Below are 21,162 nucleotides of genomic sequence, written 5' to 3' on the forward strand. Positions count from 1 at the left end.
AAAAGGCTTTTTTTTTTTTTTTTGCTAGTGTTGTTATTAGTGTGGAGTGAGGTCTTTACTAAAATGACCAGAAACAGTTTGTGTTGACGCATGTTATTACGCACAGAGCATTTTTAGCTATATCCATCTTAGTACTGACACAGTCCAAAACTTTTGGGGTAAGGACTTTACTTTAGAAAATAGTCCTTCATATTCTCAAGAATTATTTCACCCTGTCTTCAAGGATCGAAAAATAAGCCATTATCCCCAAGTAGCTTTAAAGCTAAAATAAATAACAGCTGTGCCAACTGGATCAGTTCATTTTTGGGGGCTCACCTTTGGTTAAACATCCCTCTGAAGTTGTAATTAGCTCTGTAGTTGGGCATTGGCTTGGGATCCAAAGGCCTGTAGATAGCCGGTTCCCCTCTCTTCATAGCCAGACCATTCAGCTCCACTGTGGGTGTTATACTGCCTGTGTGAGTGGGTGTGCACATGCAAGTACAGAAAAGATTAAAACCAAGTCATTAAAGTTTTTTAAAAACACTGAAATATGTGAACTTGTTTTTCTGACAACAGCAAATAAAAATGGCTTAAAATGGTTGAAGCAATCTGACTTTGTAAACTGCACCGCGCAGCCTAACATCCGACACATAAAACTGCATTCTGCGTAAATATTACCCCCAGGATGTGTGCACCACTAATCCCACCGCTTCCCATTGATGTTGCATAACCTATCACAGGACTCTGTGGACTTTCTTAATCTCATTAAAAGGCTAGTTTTTAGGTCTTTTACCACGACAAAGTCACAGAGGGCAGGGGGAATAAGACCTGTCTAGTGGTATTAATTTGCCCACTGATAAAGCTTAAGCCTGCTCCTATGTTTTACTGAGACACTCTGTACTACTTTTTGTTCTGAACATTGATTACTGAAAAATTTCCCGTTGCTTGGCAGCACTGCTGGGAAAAAAAAGTCACTCGGATGAAAAACCAAAATGACACCTAAGGACATAAAAACATCACACAATGCTTTGTCACTTTTCTTTTCTCTTCCTTAGTACTCTACTTCATGATTGTATGGGCATGTGCGAAAAAAACAAAACAAAAAAAAAAAGAATTTTTAACAAGTGTAAAGTGACTTTTGAGCTCTATCCATTTTGCTAAAATTTATAGGATTTATATTATATATTTATATATATTATATATTTATATTTATATTATAGGATTTTATAGGATTCAAAAATAAAAGCATTGTTTTAAATTTTGGGGGCACAAGACAAGGCAAACTACTGCTACTAGAGGTGTAAATGCATGGACTCTAACTCAAACTATAAAGACCTGCAAATGTATGCACACTGAAATGAACAGATATTTTAAAAAAATATTTTAAAAAACAAAAAAACTCTTAACCATCTGTAAGAAAATAGAACTGCCTCAGGTTTAGGTAAATTGATTAAAACACTAAATAAAACAAATTCTCCACTGTTGCTAAAAATGTAGCTCTTTATGCTGAAACCTTTTCACAGCACTGTTGTGTGAGTGGGAGTTTAATTTTAGGCCTTGTTTACAGCAACCTACCATAAAAAGATAAGCACAGAGATTGATTTGTGTTTCCAAACATCTAATATAAACTCCTGAAGGTGAATATTAAGTCAAATAAACTGCAAAATGTACTTTTTTCACAGACAGATGACTGTGGATTAGCATGACCAGTAAAAATATTTAGAGCAATTACAACAAGATGTTTGAACATTCATATGGTGACCAGACTTTAAAAACATGAGCCTATTCTTGACAGTGGTTCTGTTTCATTGAGGTATTTTAACAGTTTCACAGTGAGCTGGAGTGCAGCAGCTTAAGAAATTCACCCATCATTTATTTCAATCAGGAAATCAGCCTGCGGGGATACTCCTGTCCACAGGACGTGTAAACTTTTATCCATATAAACTGCATAAAGAAAAGATGAAGAAAATGTGTCCCTCTAACTGCTCTTCACTCTCTGTTACACTCTTAACTTCTTGATTATTAGCTAGTATTTGCTATTCCAGGCAGCATGGTGATGTAGTGGTTAGCATCCACTGGCTGACTGGGGCTTTTCTGTGTGGAGCCTGTATGTTCTCCCTGTGCCTGTGTGGGTTCATGACTCTGGCTTCCTCCCACAGTCTGAAGACATGCTTGTCTGGTTGCTGGTGATTCTAAATTTGTCATAGGTGTGCATGGTTGTCTGTCACCCTAGGACAGACTGGCAACCTGTCCAGGGTGTGTGCTGCCTTTTGCCCTATAACAGCTTGGATAGTCTCCAGCCTCCCCACAATCCTGAATTGGATAAGTGGTTAATAAAAAAATGGATGGCTGGAATACTTGCTATCCTATGATCAAACTTCAAACAGCATCACTGAGCGGTTCGGGCTTTTAGAGACAGTCCTAACAACCAACTTTAAGCCCAGACTGTGCTTTAGGCTAACATTGGACCAAAGAAACAAGTTTAACTTAAGAGAAAATCTCTCAGTGGCTTACAACAAGGGTAAAAATATTCTAAAACTTGTGGAGGATGAAAACCCACTTTGTTGCTCTGAAAGATTTGAGAAATCTTGACACCCTTAAGGTAAAAAGATCTCCTTCTTGGCAGCCTCACTCTCCCTGGCTTCTGAAGGCAGTATCTTCTTTCTGCTGCTGCAGCTGAGCCATAGCCCATGTATAAGGTTAATGTTCAAGTTCGTCTATTAGACATAGAGTGTTAATCATTAATTTTATGCATAATACTATTTGCATAGTGGGCTGTGTGTGTGTGTGTGTGTGTTTCCTTTGAAAAAACACCTTCCTGTTTTGAGGGCATTACAGACTACAACAAGGATCAACTTGTTTTGCAACTTTGTCCAACTGGTTCAAACATCCCTCTGTAACAGCTATTACAGACATAGCCATAGACACAGACACTGTAAAAAGTGGGTTTAAAGGTAATCCATCCCAGCCACATTCCTTTTAACAGTAAAAAGAGATTCAATTGTGGTTGTAGTACCTGGGTTACTGTTGACATCAGCTTTAGGGGAGCGGGGCGCTGGCCTGGGAAGGACACTCTCAGCTAGTGCTTTGGCAGCTGTTGAGTGTTGGGCCTTTTTAATGCTGGTGCCCTCTGCCTCCCACACCTGCTCCCCAAGAGTCAGCTGCACTGTGAAGATCTGGAAGTGACACCCAGAGGGGAAGACATTACCCAACAGCAACTACATGTTTATCAACATAATGCTTGATAAACATGTAGTTTTTACATCCTCTTTAGAGCACATATGGCAGCAGCTGGGTACTCTCAGCACAACCAATAACTATTACAAAAAGTACACATATATTATATATTTAGCACATAATATATTTAGTGGATGTGTATCAAAATAAGCATGAAATTGAACTGCTTCCTGATATATCAAATAGTATTCCACATTGACATCTGAAAACTAAATCTGAAAAACATTTTTACCTTAGCGTGTGCAGGGCCTCTCTCATTGAGGAGCTTGTACTGTGGTTGGATCCTGTTGAAACGGGCTAACTCATTCACCAAACACATTGGAGTTTTCTCTTTAGGGTTTGCCATGTTCTCCTGGGGCGGGCCTAAAGCACATCAGAAGATACTTAAAAACACGGTAACTAAAGCACAGGACCAGAATTCTATTCAGGAACAAATATCATGTCTTAACATACTGAACCGTCTACTGTTATTGAATCACAAAGCCTGAGATATTAGCAGAGGCAGGCAGCCGCTGCAAAACTTCTATCTTACATTATTTTTTACATGCAATTAAGGAGAAAATTCCATAAACAAACCACTAAATAAAAAAATTAATTTATTTGTGAGTATTGTAAGATCTTTTTCCCTTCAGCAAATGCTTAGGGGCTCAGGTGTGTTTTGGTCAGTCTGAAAGCTACTAGAGCTGACACACTTATGGCATTCAACACAATGCCATATAGCGCAGTTAATTTATGAAAAAGCATGTCGGCAGAAATGAAGTTCCTAAATCGTTATAAAAGAAGCACTGGTACAGGAACTCTTCTGAATTTAGGTTAGGTCATGAGAAATAATGAGCAGTGAAAAGAACATGAGATAGAGGCCTTTGGGTCAGTCACTTAATTGCCTAAAGTCAACTTTTTATTATAGAATAACTACACAAACATACACACTCACATTTAGGTTCAACTATAACCTTAAACACGCATGTAGTTGTCTACATGAATTTTTTTTTTTTTAATGGATTGTATCCATATCAGTATTATACAATCATAATATATTATGACTGAGGTTATATAATGTTCACACAAAAGCTCATTGAATCACTCTTACATCACCTGTGCAGGTTCCATATAAGAATGCGCTGATGAACTGTAGCCCATCATTTGTTGGAAATCACTGAAGCTATTGATCACTGAGTGTGTGTGTGTGTGTCTAGTTTTTAATCATATCTTCCCCCTTTGTAACAAGTGAAACCAGGAATCACATCTTTAAGCCCTGCATCACACTTTGAATAAGCACAAATTCAACCACACAAATTTACAGATCAGCAGATAAACATCAGCCACTGCCATCAGTGGAGGTCATTTTGTTTGCAAATAGGCCAGCCACATTCGAAAAACGTAATAATTATTAGCTGTACTGATTTTTAGTTTTAAAAACTATCAAAACCACATATAGTACGTAATAACAAGTAATTTCCCCTAAAACCAAACTGTTCTACCTGGCGATGTGGCAGACACAGGGGCGTCCCCATATCCGACTGCAGGAGCAGGGCAGGCGGGTGTGGGGGTCGGGCCTGTGCCATTGACAGAGGGCTGCAGACCCAGGGATCCTTGACTGGCCATGGCCGTTGGGGGGACTCCAGGGGAGAGGCCAGGACCAGCCAGGGGCGCTGAGGTCTGTACTTTCACTTGAGCCATGCTCTATTCCTGAAAGCAGACCACATTTAAAAGCTTATGTTAGAAACACCCTTACTATGCTGTAATTATGACTTACTGAGCAACTAACTACTAAGTACTTCAACAAATAAGAGAAGATCAATATAGTTTCACTAGCAGTATACAGTATACTTTACAGCTTTAAGCATCTGTGAGTCTACTCACAAACACACATGCACAATTTAAAGTTAAATGTCATTTGACAGATTTCTGTGGGCTAAGCCTGGAGAACAGACTTCAAACTGAGCAGCCCTGGGCCTATCTCACATTCTGATCCACTGGCAGCTAATACACCCAGACAATGAACCTTTATTTGAAGGAGCTTTGCTCATGTTACGACTGAAAATACCCTCTGGCAAAAAGGAGGAATCTGCTGGTTGTAGCCTGAACAATGTAATGAACATTAAATCACATTGTGGGACTAGAGTGAGGAACATAGACCGTCATCTAGCAAATAAGGGTCAACCTTAACAGCAAAATGCCGCGTGTTACTCATTTATCTCTTAAAATATGCATGCAACATTTAGCAGAATGCAATTACACACAGGACACAGGCTGTAGGTCTGTAATGTAAGCAATATAACATGCTACTATGCGTTTTTGTCTACAACACATGAAAATTGAGGTGATAACTGTAAAAAGTCAATAAAAAAAAAAAACATGTAGTATTACAAGTATTACAATATCTTGCCCAAAAACGGCCCACACTTCTGGGTTACACCAATAAGTGGCAGGCAGTGATGGGAAATGAAGGAAATTCTTTGGACATCCCCACAGAGGTCAGAGCAAAAGGTCAGAGCTGAACTGAACCCCTGGAGAAATTCAGTGTCATCCCTTGGACACTTCATGAAATGCTAGCTTTGAACGTGACACATACTGGTGACGGACTGCGGGTCACAACAAAAAATTAACAACAAAATGTTATCATGATTACAGGTGTCACCTCTCCCTACTGTTTGTTTGAACTGCGCGGATTACATGGTCATAAAGCAGCTGATATCGTTTAAATACACCAGAACGAATGCATCTTTTACTCTAGTACGAGAGGTTTAGTCATTGCATGTAATGAAGTTACTGCCGTTTAAACCGTCGGTGCATCGCGCGTGTCCGTGGGGTACTTGGGGTGACAGTCCCTCTTGCTTTTCTTTTACGCCCTCACAGTGACACGCACAAATACAGCGGCAAATAGCTGCCCGTGTGCACAGCTGTCTTGCACTGCAAGTTGAACACGGGGGTGGTATTTCGTTAGGGTTGACTGGCAGAGCTACAGGACTGTCTCCAACCCCTGAACATTCATTACTGTGTCCAGCTTAGCAGGAAGCTAACGTTACCCAGATAAACGCCGTTTCTTTCAAATGTCAGCTCCTAAAAGCAGAATAATAGAATAGGAAAGCATGCATGCTGTCAGGAATATGCCATTATGGTTTCTCCAGATGAATAAATCCTATCTAGCCACCTCCAGTTGCGCTACTTTAGCCGGTTAAAGCTCATCATGGCTGATCGGCCGAGCACCCTTCTTGCTAGCATCTCCAAACCGCCCCATCCTCCTCGAAATTCTGGGCATTTTCAGTCAACCCTATTATCATATACGACTTGGCGACATCGTGACGAATAATCCAGAGACTATCCGACAACTATGGGAAAAATATTTTAGGACATTTTTTTACCTTTATCCAGGGCCAGACCCCAGTTACACCTCCAACATTGGCAAACACTAAAGAGAACTGGATGGAAGAGGAACCGACCACCTCATTTGTCTGGGTAAAAAAAGAAAAGAAAATACGTCTCACTGGACGCGATGGGACTTATCACTGTAATATTTCACGCATATAGCATGTGTTTTCTTGACCTTATTGCTGTTGCATATCGCATATCGCTAGCCTACTGTCACTGGAGTTTGAGGTGAATTTTGAATGAAGCCACCCCCACCGCGATAAGGATGGTTCAGTCCTGGTGCGCTTCCCCGGATCCCACAGTGTAACTTTTGATTCAGAAACAAAATTAATGTTCCCAAGGTTGTTTTGTGCACATTTATGTATCAATTTGATTTTTACAATCTTATTTGTAAGTTTTGCATTTTACAGGTCCAGATATCACTTAAACATGAAGTTCCGTGCTGACTCCCTAAAATATAGTTTTACTTGGAATTTTTTTTTTCCCATGGAGAATTTTCTGTTTGGTTAATTAGAAAACTAATGCAAAGCCTGAGTATCTCACAAACTACAAAGTCAGGATTCTGCCTAGCCCCATTTGCAAAAATTCATTATTGCTGAGAGGTGAAAGAAGATTGATAGAAGAAAATGTATATTTCATATTCCTCCTGAAATATACATTTTATATTTAGATTTTATATTACCCATAAAGGCAAAATATAAAGAATTGCTGATCCTCAGAGATTTGACAGATGAAGCGTGTCCAATAGAGGGCGCCATTAAACCACCTCTATTTCTGTTATTGTGGACAGAAAAAAAAAGGTATTATAGAGCACCTTTTAAAAAAAATACAAATAAAAGCCTTTAGTTTGAATTGTTTAAAAACCTGATAATAGATTTTTGTTTAACTTGACCAAACATTTAAATTTACACAATAAACACTGGCCTACCTGTGCTCAAATATAATGCTTTTTGCCTGAAATTACTGATAATGTCAAATCTTGCACTGCAACTGCTTTGAGCGTCAAAAAGACTTGATTAAATGACAGCTACAGTGTTTTCAAGAATGCCAGATGATCAGTTCTCTGTTACGCTGTGTCTTTATCTTTGTGCAAAGCCAGTCCAGTTCCACAGACAAGCCTGAGATCTGTGCCCTTCACTTCTTAGACAGATGGAGTTACAGGCTTCTAAAATATGCAGTTTACGCAATGAGTCACTGTCACAAATGGATGCTCTTTCTGAATTTGGTCATCATCCTTATGCTTTCAGAGTGGAACATTCAGTCTTTTGCAAGCTATTTAAAAAAAAAAAAAAAAAAGTGGGAGAAAAAAAATTACTGTGCAAACCAATGCTGAATAAAAGTGAGTCTTTGCTTTTATTATTGATTATGAAAATGAACAGGCACCTATTACATGGAGCTTGCACATCCCAGAACAAAGTTTCAAATATAAATAAACACACCCTTATTAGTGTTGATCACTCACAACAACTTGCAAGCTAAGAGTTCAAACCACATTTAAACGAAAAAGAAAAGAAAAAACAAACAAAAAAAAAAAAAAAGCAACCTAAGGGGGTGTGGGGAGGGGGGAGAACATCCAAACAGACCCTTGTAACATAGCCACGCGCATGTTTTTTGAATCATTACTGATCCACTGGGTGAAGGCCTTGTGTCTCTCTGCATGGATGCTGTTGTGACTGCATTTACACAATCATTTCAGTCCGTCTTATTCTCGCAGCAGCGATAGCAGACAAGACCCTTATACAATGATGCTAATATACATTTAAAAAAGAAAATCATTGGTTAAATAGATGTCTTTATCAATATAGCTTTTTTGTTTTTTTACTGAGATAGCAGTGTGCTGTGGTAATCTCCTCTACAGTATAGAGTATCATCACATTCACGCAAGTTCATTCAAGAAATTCAGCTAGACCCTGGAAAAAAAAAGTTCAACAACCCAAGATGGAAAAAAATTCAAGTATCTCTGACTGGATGGCGATAAAGGAATGGAGTGATTACACTTTGAAATGACCACAGCCTCTGCAGGTGACCACTGGAAAAATCCATCCCATAAACCATGACCTTAGTTATGGAACGACTAAAAGTTGTCACAATGTTAGATGCCAATAAGAAAAAGTAGGGTTTAAAACTGCATGCACCCCCACTGTAAAACTACTTTTTTTTAATTAAACCAACTTTACATGTTTGTTGCTGACTGTACACATCCTAATTAGCAAAAGATGCAAACTTCCAATGAAATAAAGCACTCCTATTATCAATCCGCTACAAAGTTAATGCATCCTCTGCTAAGCTTTTGCACATAATCCAACAATTTAAAGACGTATATATGTACAGAATAGTTTCAGACATGTTACAAGTTTACAACATAACAGTCTCTTGGTGAAAATATAGTTAAATTCAAAATCTCTGATAGGTATCTTTTTAGAGGTGATCTCTTTATTGAAAAAGTACCTGAGCCAAAACTCTGACCAGGGGGAAGAGGGGAAAAAATAAGTTGTCTTAAGAACTTCTAGAAACTCTCCTTTTTTGTCATTCTGGAGAATATTTAAAATAAATACAAAAAGAAAAAAAAAAAAAAAAAATCAAAAACATACTGACCCATCAAAGCACCCCCTTTTCAAAGTATCAGCTAGTTGAAAAAAGTACAAAAAAAAAGACATTTCAAAATCAAACATTTTAGAAGATTAAAGCATGAAACAATAATAATTAAAAAAAAAAAAAAAGTATATCGTGATAACATTCTTTAAATGGAAGAGAGGCTGATGCATCTTAACAAGCTGGCCCAGCAAAGATCAGCCCAACTTTATGAGGAGATAAACACTGAGGTCATTGGATGACTCCCGAATCTACCGTCACATCTGCGTTATTCCCGTGTGTACCGAATTTCAGCCCAACAGCAGGAAGAAATGCAACCAGGTCTCTAGAGTTGGAAGATGAAGAAAACTGCATGCACTCTCAAATACAGTTGTTAAAAACTAAAAACCTTTAAACCTGATAAACGTGAAGGACTGCTTACAGTACACCTGCAAGTTGGGAATAACATAATAGTGCCTTTTTAAACTAGATACCCTCACAGTGCATGTAGTACTTAATAATAATAAAAAGAGATGAAGCATTTTCTTGGGGCTGATGGTCAAATCCCTTCCAGAAGACAATTAGATTTGGATTTCTCTTTGTAGGCCCCAGCATGCATCCATCAGTTATTATTGCACAACACAAGGACCTTAAAATGCAGCCACACACAAACAAAAAAGTAACAATAATCATCTTAAAACAGGAATTATAATTATCTCACTACAAGTCTGCCTTTCGTTGCTCGCTCCATTATGACCTTTTTGCCCCCCCAAAATGAAGAAAAAAAAAAAAAAAAGATAAAGACGTTCCATCTTGGGTGCATCTAAACGTTCCATTATTTTGTATATTACAACCAACTAAAACATGCAGCCAAGAGCCTCCAGCGCATGGTGTCCATTGTTCCAGTCAAAGGTCAGAGTTCAAAGACTGAATGATTAAAAAGTGCTTTACGTAGGTCAGTAGGACTTCGCTCTTTAATACAAAGTTTGTACATTAGCATGTATCATCTGTGAAGGCAAACAAGAAATTATACAGATTAGAATTACAATTAAAGGGAAAAATGAAAAAGACAGTTTAAACCTGGGGGGGGGGGGGGGGGGGGGGGGACTCACCATGATACCACCATTTTGTTTTCTTTGGATTTTTGTTACACGTTCTTACATAAAACGAGTTATCAGGCGGTCGTCTCTGCAGAGAAAGAAAATCAGCATTTAGATTTAACATTTAACACATGCACGCAAAATACTACAAATTCTGACCCACCCACCCCCACCCCCACCCCAGGTGTAGCAGAGTTACCTTTTCTTTGCAGCTGGACAACATGCTGATAATGCTAAGACAAACTGATTGCACTGAGAGCGCTGGCGACCAATCTTCCGTTAGGATAGATAGACAGATGTGACCATTGCTATACACATGCGGGTGGACAGGTATATTCTCTCCTGTGAACATTACCTGCACAAGTGAAAAAGAAAAATCAGAACATTATTAACAATTGAATATGTAAGAACAAAAATCCCATGAAGCCAGTGAGCTTTTGAGCCTGAAAAGAGAATAGACATAAAAAGCAATGAATTGGAAGGGGGGGGTGTTAGCTGTGGTCAAAGATCCAACTTGGGGATGAACTTGCTTGGAAAAAGTTGAAACTTTTTTCCCCCCATTAATGTCTGCAAATAATGAAACTTGCTGCATAAGCTCAGGCTTAGCTCTCTACAGAGACATGCTCTCGGATTAGGACAGAGGGGCCAGGATGGGGTGAGAGAGGGGAAAGGCGAGCGGGTACGGGAAACGGAGAGAGGAGATACAGCATGTTTTATAAAAAAGATGTCAAGTTCTATAAAAAGCACTGGGCTATATTCAACATTAAAAAAGGTGGAAGAGTGAGGGCCACGCAGGAAGATACGGGGAAGTGTGAGAAGCAAGAAACTCGAGTCCGAAGTGCTAAAGCAGAGAGAAGGAGGGAGTGGGTAAAGAGGGTAATGAAGGGCTGAGTCAGTCTGGCACCAGAGAGGGCCTCATGGGAGAGCACAGGCTTCACTTTGGGGGGGGGGGGGGGGGGTGTTGAGAGATATGAATAGAAAGCACAGCCAGCTTCATACTCAAAACAAGACTTAAAAAAAAAATTCTCTGTTCAATATTTACTCAAACCTCCGAGACACACAAAGCACACAGTCACTTTAGACAACCTACATGTTCTCTTTCAGTATTTAAGCTTATGTCGTGCTTTGTTCTGCTCCTGGATTTGTGTTCAACACAAGTTTCAATACCTTTAACTTTAGTAAAGAAAAACAGAAGTAGCCCCTGTTTTGTTTGAGCAGGGAGATTTGGGCCTCCAGATTCTCCATCTTCTAATTTGCATGTAGTATATAAAAGGTGAAACAGAAGTTCCTCCAGAGGCCCCAAGAGGACTTCAACTCTGACAGCGTGTCCTTCCCATTCAAGAGGGTAACAGCTAAGTAGCTCAATTTATCTAATTTTCTCTATTTTTAGATGGGCAGGCTCCTAATCAGTGAAACAAGACTGTTGAGTCCAACTAATCCCATCAAACATGGCTTCAGTGAGACTTCTGTGCTGCTGTCTCTGTCAGTGATTCCAAGCCAAGATTCATTGCACTAATGACCGCAGAGCCAAGATGTTTCATGAGATTACAGCAGGTATCTAGGCTGCGAACATATAAGACTGTTTATACAAGCCTTCACTTTTTGAGTTTATTTAAAAAAAGGACACTGCTCTGGACCTCCAAAGCAGTCACATGTGACCGAGTTGGTAACCACTCATGAGTGTCACTCTTTGATTAAAATTGGAATGGATGTGGGACATTAGATCAGGATAAACAGTGGAGAAGAAACAGCACCAGACCAGGCTCTAAGGCCTTTGTTTATCTGCATCTCCTGCACCCACAGTGCAGGCTGCAAAAGAAAGGTCCATAAGACAAGATGGTAAATGATGTGAACTTACAGAGAGCTTCAAACATAGCGCACAAAACAATGATAGCTGGGCTTACCTGAGGTGAATCAAAAGGATATCGACTACTAAATTTGAAAAGCAGCTGAAATTTCTCTCCTTCATACAGTGTGCCAGGTGCTCCTTCCATATCTACAATCCACCTGAAAAGAAAGAGGCAATATCAATACATGTTAAACATCTCCAATATCCCATCTTCACTAAAAACAATAAAAAAAAATAAAAATCACTTTGAGATAATCAGGGTTCAGCAATCTCTGACTACAAATCAGACTGACAGTTGTGTATAGCTTTTTGGACACAAGGATTTATATAAATATGGAAAAAAGTCAATATTAAAAAAAAACAATAATAATTTATTTATATATATATATATATATATATATATATATATATATATATATATATATATATATATATATATATATATATATATATATATATATATAAATAATCTGGGTTACAGAAGTACTGCTCTTAGAAAAAAAACAAATCTTTGAATTTCATTCCATTTCAGCATTAATTCTCTCAATTTATAAGATAAAACTTTGAGGTTTTTTTTTATCTTATAATTTCATATATTTGCAAGATGAAAAAAAAAAAAAAAACACCGACATGATTAGACATTAAAAAGGCACACAGGAAGGAAGAAAGGGGGAAGAAGGAAACCACAAGGAACCACAAAACTTTGCAAGGTTGGCCACAATTTGCAAGGAGGAAATGAGTGAGTTTAGCCTAGAATCCCCATATTACCACAAGAACCTGGATTTTTAAGATAAATGGGGCCTATTCAGATGAAGGAAAAAAAAAAAAAAAAGAGCAGTTTGGACAAGGTGCACCAATTACTTGTGCAGCTCTCATTGCTGTGTGCGTATGGCATGCTCTGTTTGCTGGTAGCTCTGTGTTTGGATAACATTGATCCAAAGTTAACTGATTTGTGTTCTTTAGGTGGAGTGAGGGGGTACAATCTCAAAATGAGTCAAAGTTTTTTCCTCATACAATGGACTTGACAATGAAGTTATGAATTTCCTCATGCCAAGTCAGTCTACCAAATTTAGCACTTCCTTTGAGACACAAACCTTTTAGTGTTTTGGGAGGAAAAAAGTGTTTTTCTATAAAAGCAAAGTTTGGTCTATAACATAATAATGTGCTCTGTGTTTAATCTTACAATACCCGAGTAAGTGGGAAACATTTACAATGACAGCTTTGCCATTATTTTTCAACTATTAACTAATTGTTAATAATGTGCTTTGTGGTCTGTTTTATAATTTGGCAGTAGATTAGCTAGAGACAAGTAGAGAATCACATCATTAGAAAAATAATACGATCTAAGCTGTCAGCTCTGCAATAAGTGTGTATAATCAGAAGCTTTCAGTCTGACTCATTTCAGTGACATTCAATATTAAGCAGGGTTATGACAGTGCTTTAGTAATAATGTGATACTCTATTGATCTACTGGACAAAATCTATTTTGGCTTCTGTGGCCGGGCTGCAGAACTCTGCTGACTGAGCTGCTAGCAATTCAATCCTGCTCAGATGATAGCAAAACAGAGCCTTGGGCCTTTGGGATGAAGGACAGTCTACCTGCACCACACACTCTATATACATAACTCAGACTGATGAAGCGATCATCACTGGTGGCAAAAAATAAATAAATAAAATTGAATGCAGGAATGTGTGGCTCATAGTAGAAACCTCAGAAGAAAAAAGGCCACTGATGGCAGCATCACATTTTCTGACCTATTTTCCTCCATGCAAGCAGTGCAGAGAGGACACCAGAGAGTCTTGAGGCTGTTATCCAGGTTTGTATGTCCCATTCAAATCTAGACTGGGGCACATGATCATTTAGGCCTACATATAGAGTCACTCCTCCTTAAAACATCACCCTTGGAAAGGGTCAGCCAAAATGTCAGGAAGGAGCTCAATTTTTCTTCAGGAAGTTCTGAGGGAAGCGTGATCATGGTACCACCCTCCCTGAATACAGTCAGGGACTCCAAGGACATTATGCTCAACATGCTCAAATTCCCTATAGCCCGGTGATTACAAGATCCAGTCAACAAAAATAACATTGAGCCGTTTAGTAAAAGTGTGGGGACAAGGACAAACTGAGTACACATGAGAGGCCCAACAGTGCTTTAAAGCAGCAGTTTCCTTGTTTGCATTTAGTGACTCATTACACTGTCAAGCTAACCCATCCACACTATCACACAATCTGCTAAATGACATTGCAATGCAATGAGCAGCACTGAGAGACAAAGTGTACTATATAAACAAAAGCTGCAAAGCTGAAAACCCACTGACCCGTTATTGCCATAACATACGAACTTGCGGGCTTCTATGCCAATCAGCACCAGAGTATATGTATCATATTCCAGTCATGAGAACAAAGACAATTCATGACTACACCAATCACAACAACAGAATGTACCATAAAGAGAGTTTTCAACTTAAGTGCTGAACGTAAAAAGGCACACCCTCATATGCCACAATACACAAGCATCTCAGAAGCCTGCAGGGCTGGTTAGGAGACTTGTCAGTCATGCAAAGCATTCTTCAGATCAGGTGATTGTTATCTAATGAGGAAGATGCCAATGTGATTGATCAGTGACAAACACTAGCAGGCACTCTCTCTTCCAGAGAGCATTAGAACCTAGACCCCATGCCGTGCAACTCTACACGTTAGTAACTTTAAAAGTCCATGGTGCAGCTGACAGGCATTTGAATGACAGCCAGAAACCAGTCTCAAATCCATTTACAAGACCACAGCTCAGCTCGTCCTTCCTGCTTATCAGAAACAATTTGACATAGCAACGGTATTCATGGGGTTTTAAGGGAACACCAAGGCACCCAGACAGAAAGGTCAGCTAAGCAGGCTCTGTTTCTAACCCAACTCCCGCATGCCAACCATTAAATATTTTATAAGGATGAATAGTGACACTGTGCATTAGAGACACTCTATGAAGGGCCCGTGGCTGCCAGTCGCTGGAATGACCCCAATTCCTCACCACTACACATTGCTGAGGCTGTGCGTCTTACCTCCCAACCTCAACCACCTTTATCGCATGCGGGCACGAGGCGTGCTCGCCACACTACCCTTTCAAAGTAACGAAACCTGGCATTTCACAAAGCCACACATTATTTGTGTGACGCTAACCCTCTTCGGCAATCACGGCAGGTATAGGTGAGAGAACCCAAAAGTGCTGCCACTCTGAAACAAATGAGTCACAGGAAGTATAAAAAAAAAGAAAAGAAAAGACGAGGAGCACTTACTGTGTAATGGTGTTCTGTACACTTTTTTCATTGAGCGTCATTCCTGGGGGTGGATCATTTTGCAAGGCTAATAATTCCTTTTGTAGCCTTTTCTGTGAGAGAAAATTTGATTGGGTTGGTACCGCAGGGAAAGAAAAAAAAACAGTTGAAATACATCATCAAGGCAAGTCAAACAAAAAAGTAATAGGTGTAAAAATTTTCAAATGTGTAATCCACATCAATATTTCATTGACCCACCGCCGGTGCGGTTCCCGTTTGACACAAAAACCAGGTGATTTAAAAACAAATAAACAAACAAAAAAAGCAAGACACGAGCCAAAACAAAATGTATGAATTTATGGCTTTACGGATTTGATTTATTAAACAGGATAACCCTCTCTCGACTGAACGCTGCAGTTTTGTGACGGCGATGCACCTGTTCAGCTCAGGAGGAAACTGCAACTGTTCAATCTGCGCACCGTCCGCTTAGCTCACCGTGCTATGAGTCGGACACACAACAGCCAACATTCACATGAAATAGCAGAAAGAAATGCAGCTCATATCCTTAAATTATTACGTTAACGCCTTTCTGAGAAGAACCTACACGGCCAGTTATCGCCATGCAGTTCCAGGAAGCTAGCTTCTACTAGCCCTGACTTGCTGTTGGTGATGATGATGATGGGCTAGTTGTATTGCTAGCAAAGACCAGCCGCTAAACCTGAACAGTTCAGGATAAATGTCATCGGTTTTACTTTAACGTAACCACTACTTTGAACAAATACGTATACGTAAATGAAGTGCTTAATAAACTGACAGCAAAAAAGAGAGCCCGGTGGTCCGGGAAATCACGAAATAAGCGATCGCTGTCAATTGTGTTCTTACCTGCATCGACGCCATGATGGAAACCCCCCCCTCCCCGCCTCAGCGCAGAGTGTAGAAACGTACGTCAGCGGTCACGTGATTTAAGTTGTTTTGACAGGAGAAAACAAATCTACACGAACCTGGACCGTCACAGCCAAGATCACGGCTTCGTCACTGAATTTCTCTAGAGATAAAATTTTAAAAATGCAGTATTTAAATCCAGTGAGGTGGCATGGGACTTCAGGGAGGTTCACTAACCTCTGCTCACGGATTGGTGACCTGTCTGACAGACACAGTCGAGTAGAAATGACTAGTTCTTTGTTTTATTTATTAAAAGCCACATAACTTCCTGCCTTTTGGTACAACATAAACCGACGCTCGGGTGAATCATAGTATAATCTCCAAGAGGAATACAGATACTTAAAAACTGACAAATACCGAGAAACGCATTGGGAAGCTTCTCCACCCTTTAAGTGCTCCGATAATGACTCATGATGACAAAATGCCTAAAGGAACAGACTTCCTGTGATCGTCAGACTATATAATTATATTATTGCCTTTTTTGCTGAGTATTATTATTTGAGCTGCTGTGGCTATTGTTACATTACTGTAATTTCTTTATGGGTGTCAATGTCAAGCTGCCTTAAGCACAGGAAGCATATTAATTTATCTGTGTAAGCAAAATTTTGAACATCTCATCCAACTAAACTGCAACTTGATCGAACCTCCTGTTTCCTACAGAGAAAAAGTGTAACCCTAACCCTCCCTGCAATAGATTGGCAACCCGTCAAGGGTGTAACTTGCCTCTTTCCCTGTGACAGCTGGACACAGAAACATGTAACTGCACTTAAAACTTGCACGATATGCAGGCTTATATAATATAAGTGACCACAGACTTTTCTTTTAAACACTTTATCTGGTGTAAATCAAAGCGGCATGCACCTGAAATCTACTACGTGCAGTCATTTCTTTTGTAATATGTAACACAAAGCTCTTTTGCAATAGCACCTTACAGGACTTTAGGGGGTCCACAGCAATCACTTCATCCTAGAGAATCAGAAATATCTTTCACCACTTAATCAGCATCTCACTGTAGCAATACGAGCACACAGCAAGTCCTTTCAGGCATTTTCTTCAGTATTTCCTTAGTTCTCCCACAAGTTTAAAAAATAAAAAAAAAAAAAAAGCAGATTCAGTACACATTTTTATTTCAGCATTACCGTGCCAATTAAATTACACACATCTATGAGTCCATTCATTTTCAAAATATCCCTATCAATCAGTGTAAAGAGTAACCTCTTTAATTAGATCTCCAACTACTTATGTGAGAAAACAAAAACACTGTCGTATTTTAGTGTATACAATATGCCTGCTATTTCAAATATCTTAATTTTTTACTTCAGCTAGTCCATAAAGAATAAAAGTAGGAATCATGTTCATTGAGAAAGTGGTACTTCAGACACATTTCATGAGGCACAGGTACCAACAACTGGAAACAAAGTGCACACCAAATAAGTCTTTATTTGGATGGTGAGGTGAGGAGAGATTTCTGAGGAGGGGAGCGCATATGTCACATTCTGACATGTACATTTAACACATTAAAATGTCATTTTTAATACTAATGAAATAACAGCAAAACAAGAAAAAAAAAACATTAATTTTTTTTCTAATGAAGTCAATAACAAAAGTTAAATATTCAAAAAAAAAAAAATCTTAAGCTTTTCCATTATCTTTGTAACTTTAGCAATCCAAAAAGTTGGCAGCCATGAGCAGTTCCAGTGCAATCTCTGGTGCGATGGGGAATTCAGGTATTTCCGTGGAGCTGTTGGTGTAACGGACCTTGTAGGTGAAATACATGCAGACCTTGGAGAGGACATGAGATGGAATCTCTCTGAAGTTCACTTCATTGGTTTCATTCTCAGCAAACTGCCCTGCAGACAGACGATTTCATGTTCATACATTAAAAAGAAGATGTACAGGGAATCCCCTAACGTTATAAGCTTAATTTACAGTGCCGTGTTGAATTTCTGCCATAGTGGGTGATGCTTTTTGCGTTTATACTTGTGAGGTGATGTGTCTGTATTGCTCTGCCATTGTGAGTGAAACTGGGCTGTTCATGTTGGACATGGGTCTGACAAATCTTGAACAAAACAGTTACTTTTACTGAAATGCAGGAAGGAGACAGAATTTCAGAAATGACTGAATCTATACACATATTGTTAGAGTAATGAAAACAAGCACAACAGCATGTCTCTGCACTGACAGGATAACAAACAAGCTAGATACAATTACTGAGGTATTTTCTTTCTTTCCTGCTAATGTGTTTACACCGGACACTGCTACCAAATAGACCTATCATAGATCACAGTTGCTGAGGTCTATGTTGCTGTAGTTACATTTCTGTTAAGATGCAGCCTACAATACAAAGTAAAAAGCTACACGGTTGATTTAACGCAGTACTACAAATCTTACATTAGGCCTTACACCTAAAAACATTTTATACAACACCTAATCAACAAAAAAAATATTTGGAAAGATTTCCACTGCTCTGAAAACTAAATAAATATAAATAAAGTAGTGTACTGGCCCAGGTAAAAGTGAACAGCAACATACGTATATTTGAGAACTGAAGAAAACCTTGAACATGTACACACTCATTCTGGAGGGCCAATAAACAGAATTCTGCATGATCAGACCAGTACAGGTCATCAGTTAAAGTTGAGCAAAAATATTTACAAGTTAATGAGGAGGTAACACACCATGTAACAGATAACAATAAGAATCAAAAATAACATCAAATTGTCCAATTAATCATAATCATATTCACCTACAGAGATATTTTTTTGATTAGGAATAAATGAGGTCATGAGCAACAGCATTCGCACCAGTGACATCCTATCAATAACATCCCTAACAAAGAGGGGAGCATAGTGCCATCAACTGGAGAAGCAATCACCACTACACACATCTACAGAACCTTACACACCCCTAACAGAATTACTGGAGTAGTGGTTAACAGGATGAGCATATAGTTGAGCTACTCCACTGGGATTCCCATATAAGTTTTCAGCTTTTATTTGGAAAAAAAAAATGCCAGGGAAAATATAATATAAAAAACACCCCCAAAACAAATATTTAAAAACAAACATTTAGTACCTCAGTGCTTTACAGTGGCAGTAACTTCCAGTGCTTCAGCATTTTCCGTGTACAGTAAGTTTTATCTATCTAAGCAGCATCAATTATAGTGCATTGGTTCTTTTTTCCAATTCCTCCAAATTTAAGTTCTTTTTTCCATTGTATAGCTGGGTTTCTAAGCCTATAAAACCTTTGTAATTTCAAATATAATTTACCAGGTAAACAGATAAAGTATTTAATCTATAAGCATATTCCATGCACTATAACCAGGATGTGTTGCAGCCTATGTACAGTGTACATAGGCTGCAACACACCACAGTTGTGTTGTTCCAAATAACTAGGGTCACGGGGAGGCTGGAGCCTATACCAGCTACCACAGGGCAGTTGTGGAAAAATAAACGGAATAAGATGGGTGGAAGGATGAATGAATGAATTGAAAACAAGCTTCCATAGTAAACATGATGCTCAAAGTGCAATTCATTTCCCAGAGAGCACAATGTACGTTACCATTACAATAAAAATCATTCAAATTCAAAAGTAAAGCGTGCTCCTTTAAGAATTTTGTATCTGAATCCTCACCTGGTCCACTTAACATGGCTTTGATAGTCCCAGATGTCAAGGCATGTTCTCTTTTCACAATGAACTCGTGTCCATCTGAAGAGATCAGCTTCACATACATGGCATCTGGCCCTTCGCAGCCACCATAGGTTCTCTCCTCACCATCTGCGGAGTAACACAGATGACAACTGATAATCTTAAAACAGGTGTAGGAGAACAGTCATTGAAGAGACATGAAGAAACGAGGCCTCAGTGTGGCCACTTTAATGTGGACAAACATGAATTATGGATTTCTAGCCATCACTCACCCATCCTGTTCCGGGATTTCTTTAATCCTGAAAGAGGAAAACATTCAGACATCACACTCTTGAGGCATAATCCAGAACTTAACATTTAACCGGCTAGATTGCACAACGGCTGCCACTGTGTTTGTCAAATAGGAGGTAGCTAAATGTTAACGCTGCCTATGCTTTCGGTTGTGATTTATGACAAACGCTGCGTAACGTTAGGCCCGTCAAAAATAAAGCTAGCTTTATTTAGAAGATATCTGAATAGCTTCTCGTTTAAATTCTCTGCGCCCATCACATCTAAACCACGCAGCGACGGCGATGAATTTGTCCCACCAGCTGAAGTGTTTTTAAACGCAGCCGTCAGCGTTAGCCAGCTAGCCTGCTAAACGCCTCCCCAAACAATCGATACAGCTCTTTGCCGGTTGTTTACCGTTTAAAACTCACACCACAAAGTGGGTTTTGACATAAGCCAACGGATAATAGCAAATAACAGAACGACAACACGGTTTCTTACCACTATGTAGCTTAACGTGTGGAGGAGATTGTGTTTCAGCTACCGTTAGCCACCAGGCTGTTGAAACCCGGAACCAGTATGGGCGAACACCCGTCCGCAATAAATTTGTTCCGCAGAATAAAAAAAGAAAAATGCCCGGCTCGTTGTCAGTTATTCATAGCCATATTCCTGTGGTCTTTATAAAATACTGTATGCTACAATCATAAAATGCCTAAGCATAAAAGATAGTCTGCAAAGCAGATAATGCTAGGATAATAAGCACTTACCTCTCCATACATTCTATATGAGTCAGTATATCGAAATAACACATTAAATTAATATAACATTAATATAACATGAATAATTTTTTACTCTTCATTATATTTTTATAAAGAGCTCAAATGGCTGAAGTTGGTTTACGGGTTAATGCCTTGTTAATCCTATAGGGAGCGC

At 39.0% G+C, this 21,162-nt stretch overlaps 3 protein-coding genes across 3 annotated transcripts in view; all 3 read right to left on the bottom strand.

The window, feature by feature from the left end:
* Positions 1 to 6,657, bottom strand: part of stau2 (staufen double-stranded RNA binding protein 2) — a 117,768-nt gene extending 111,111 nt beyond the window's left edge. Inside the window, exons 1-5 of the mRNA XM_030756793.1 lie at positions 6,582 to 6,657; positions 4,698 to 4,905; positions 3,449 to 3,579; positions 2,996 to 3,155; positions 316 to 451 (exon numbers count right to left, since the gene is read on the bottom strand). Of these exons, the coding sequence (XP_030612653.1) occupies positions 316 to 451; positions 2,996 to 3,155; positions 3,449 to 3,579; positions 4,698 to 4,896 (626 nt within the window). The 5' untranslated portion in view covers positions 4,897 to 4,905; positions 6,582 to 6,657. The remainder of the gene's footprint in view (positions 1 to 315; positions 452 to 2,995; positions 3,156 to 3,448; positions 3,580 to 4,697; positions 4,906 to 6,581) is intronic.
* Positions 6,658 to 7,936: 1,279 nt separating this feature from the next.
* On the bottom strand, positions 7,937 to 16,287 carry ube2wb (ubiquitin conjugating enzyme E2 Wb). The gene is made up of 6 exons (XM_030756311.1): positions 16,255 to 16,287; positions 15,394 to 15,485; positions 12,164 to 12,266; positions 10,459 to 10,614; positions 10,272 to 10,347; positions 7,937 to 10,166 (listed from the first exon to the last, which is right to left on the bottom strand). Exons 1-6 carry the CDS (start codon positions 16,267 to 16,269, stop codon positions 10,153 to 10,155), a joined length of 456 nt encoding a protein of 151 aa, XP_030612171.1. The 5' UTR covers positions 16,270 to 16,287; the 3' UTR covers positions 7,937 to 10,152.
* A 1,447-nt stretch (positions 16,288 to 17,734) lies between these two features.
* Positions 17,735 to 20,865, bottom strand: eloca (elongin C paralog a). The gene is made up of 4 exons (XM_030756312.1): positions 20,731 to 20,865; positions 20,235 to 20,261; positions 19,948 to 20,091; positions 17,735 to 18,164 (listed from the first exon to the last, which is right to left on the bottom strand). The coding sequence occupies exons 2-4, from the start codon at positions 20,236 to 20,238 to the stop codon at positions 17,974 to 17,976; spliced, it is 339 nt and encodes a 112-aa protein (XP_030612172.1). The 5' UTR covers positions 20,239 to 20,261; positions 20,731 to 20,865; the 3' UTR covers positions 17,735 to 17,973.
* Positions 20,866 to 21,162: the final 297 nt, after the last annotated feature.

The sequence above is a fragment of the Archocentrus centrarchus genome, chromosome 20 (assembly GCF_007364275.1).
Source record: "Archocentrus centrarchus isolate MPI-CPG fArcCen1 chromosome 20, fArcCen1, whole genome shotgun sequence".
NCBI lineage: Eukaryota > Metazoa > Chordata > Actinopteri > Cichliformes > Cichlidae > Archocentrus > Archocentrus centrarchus.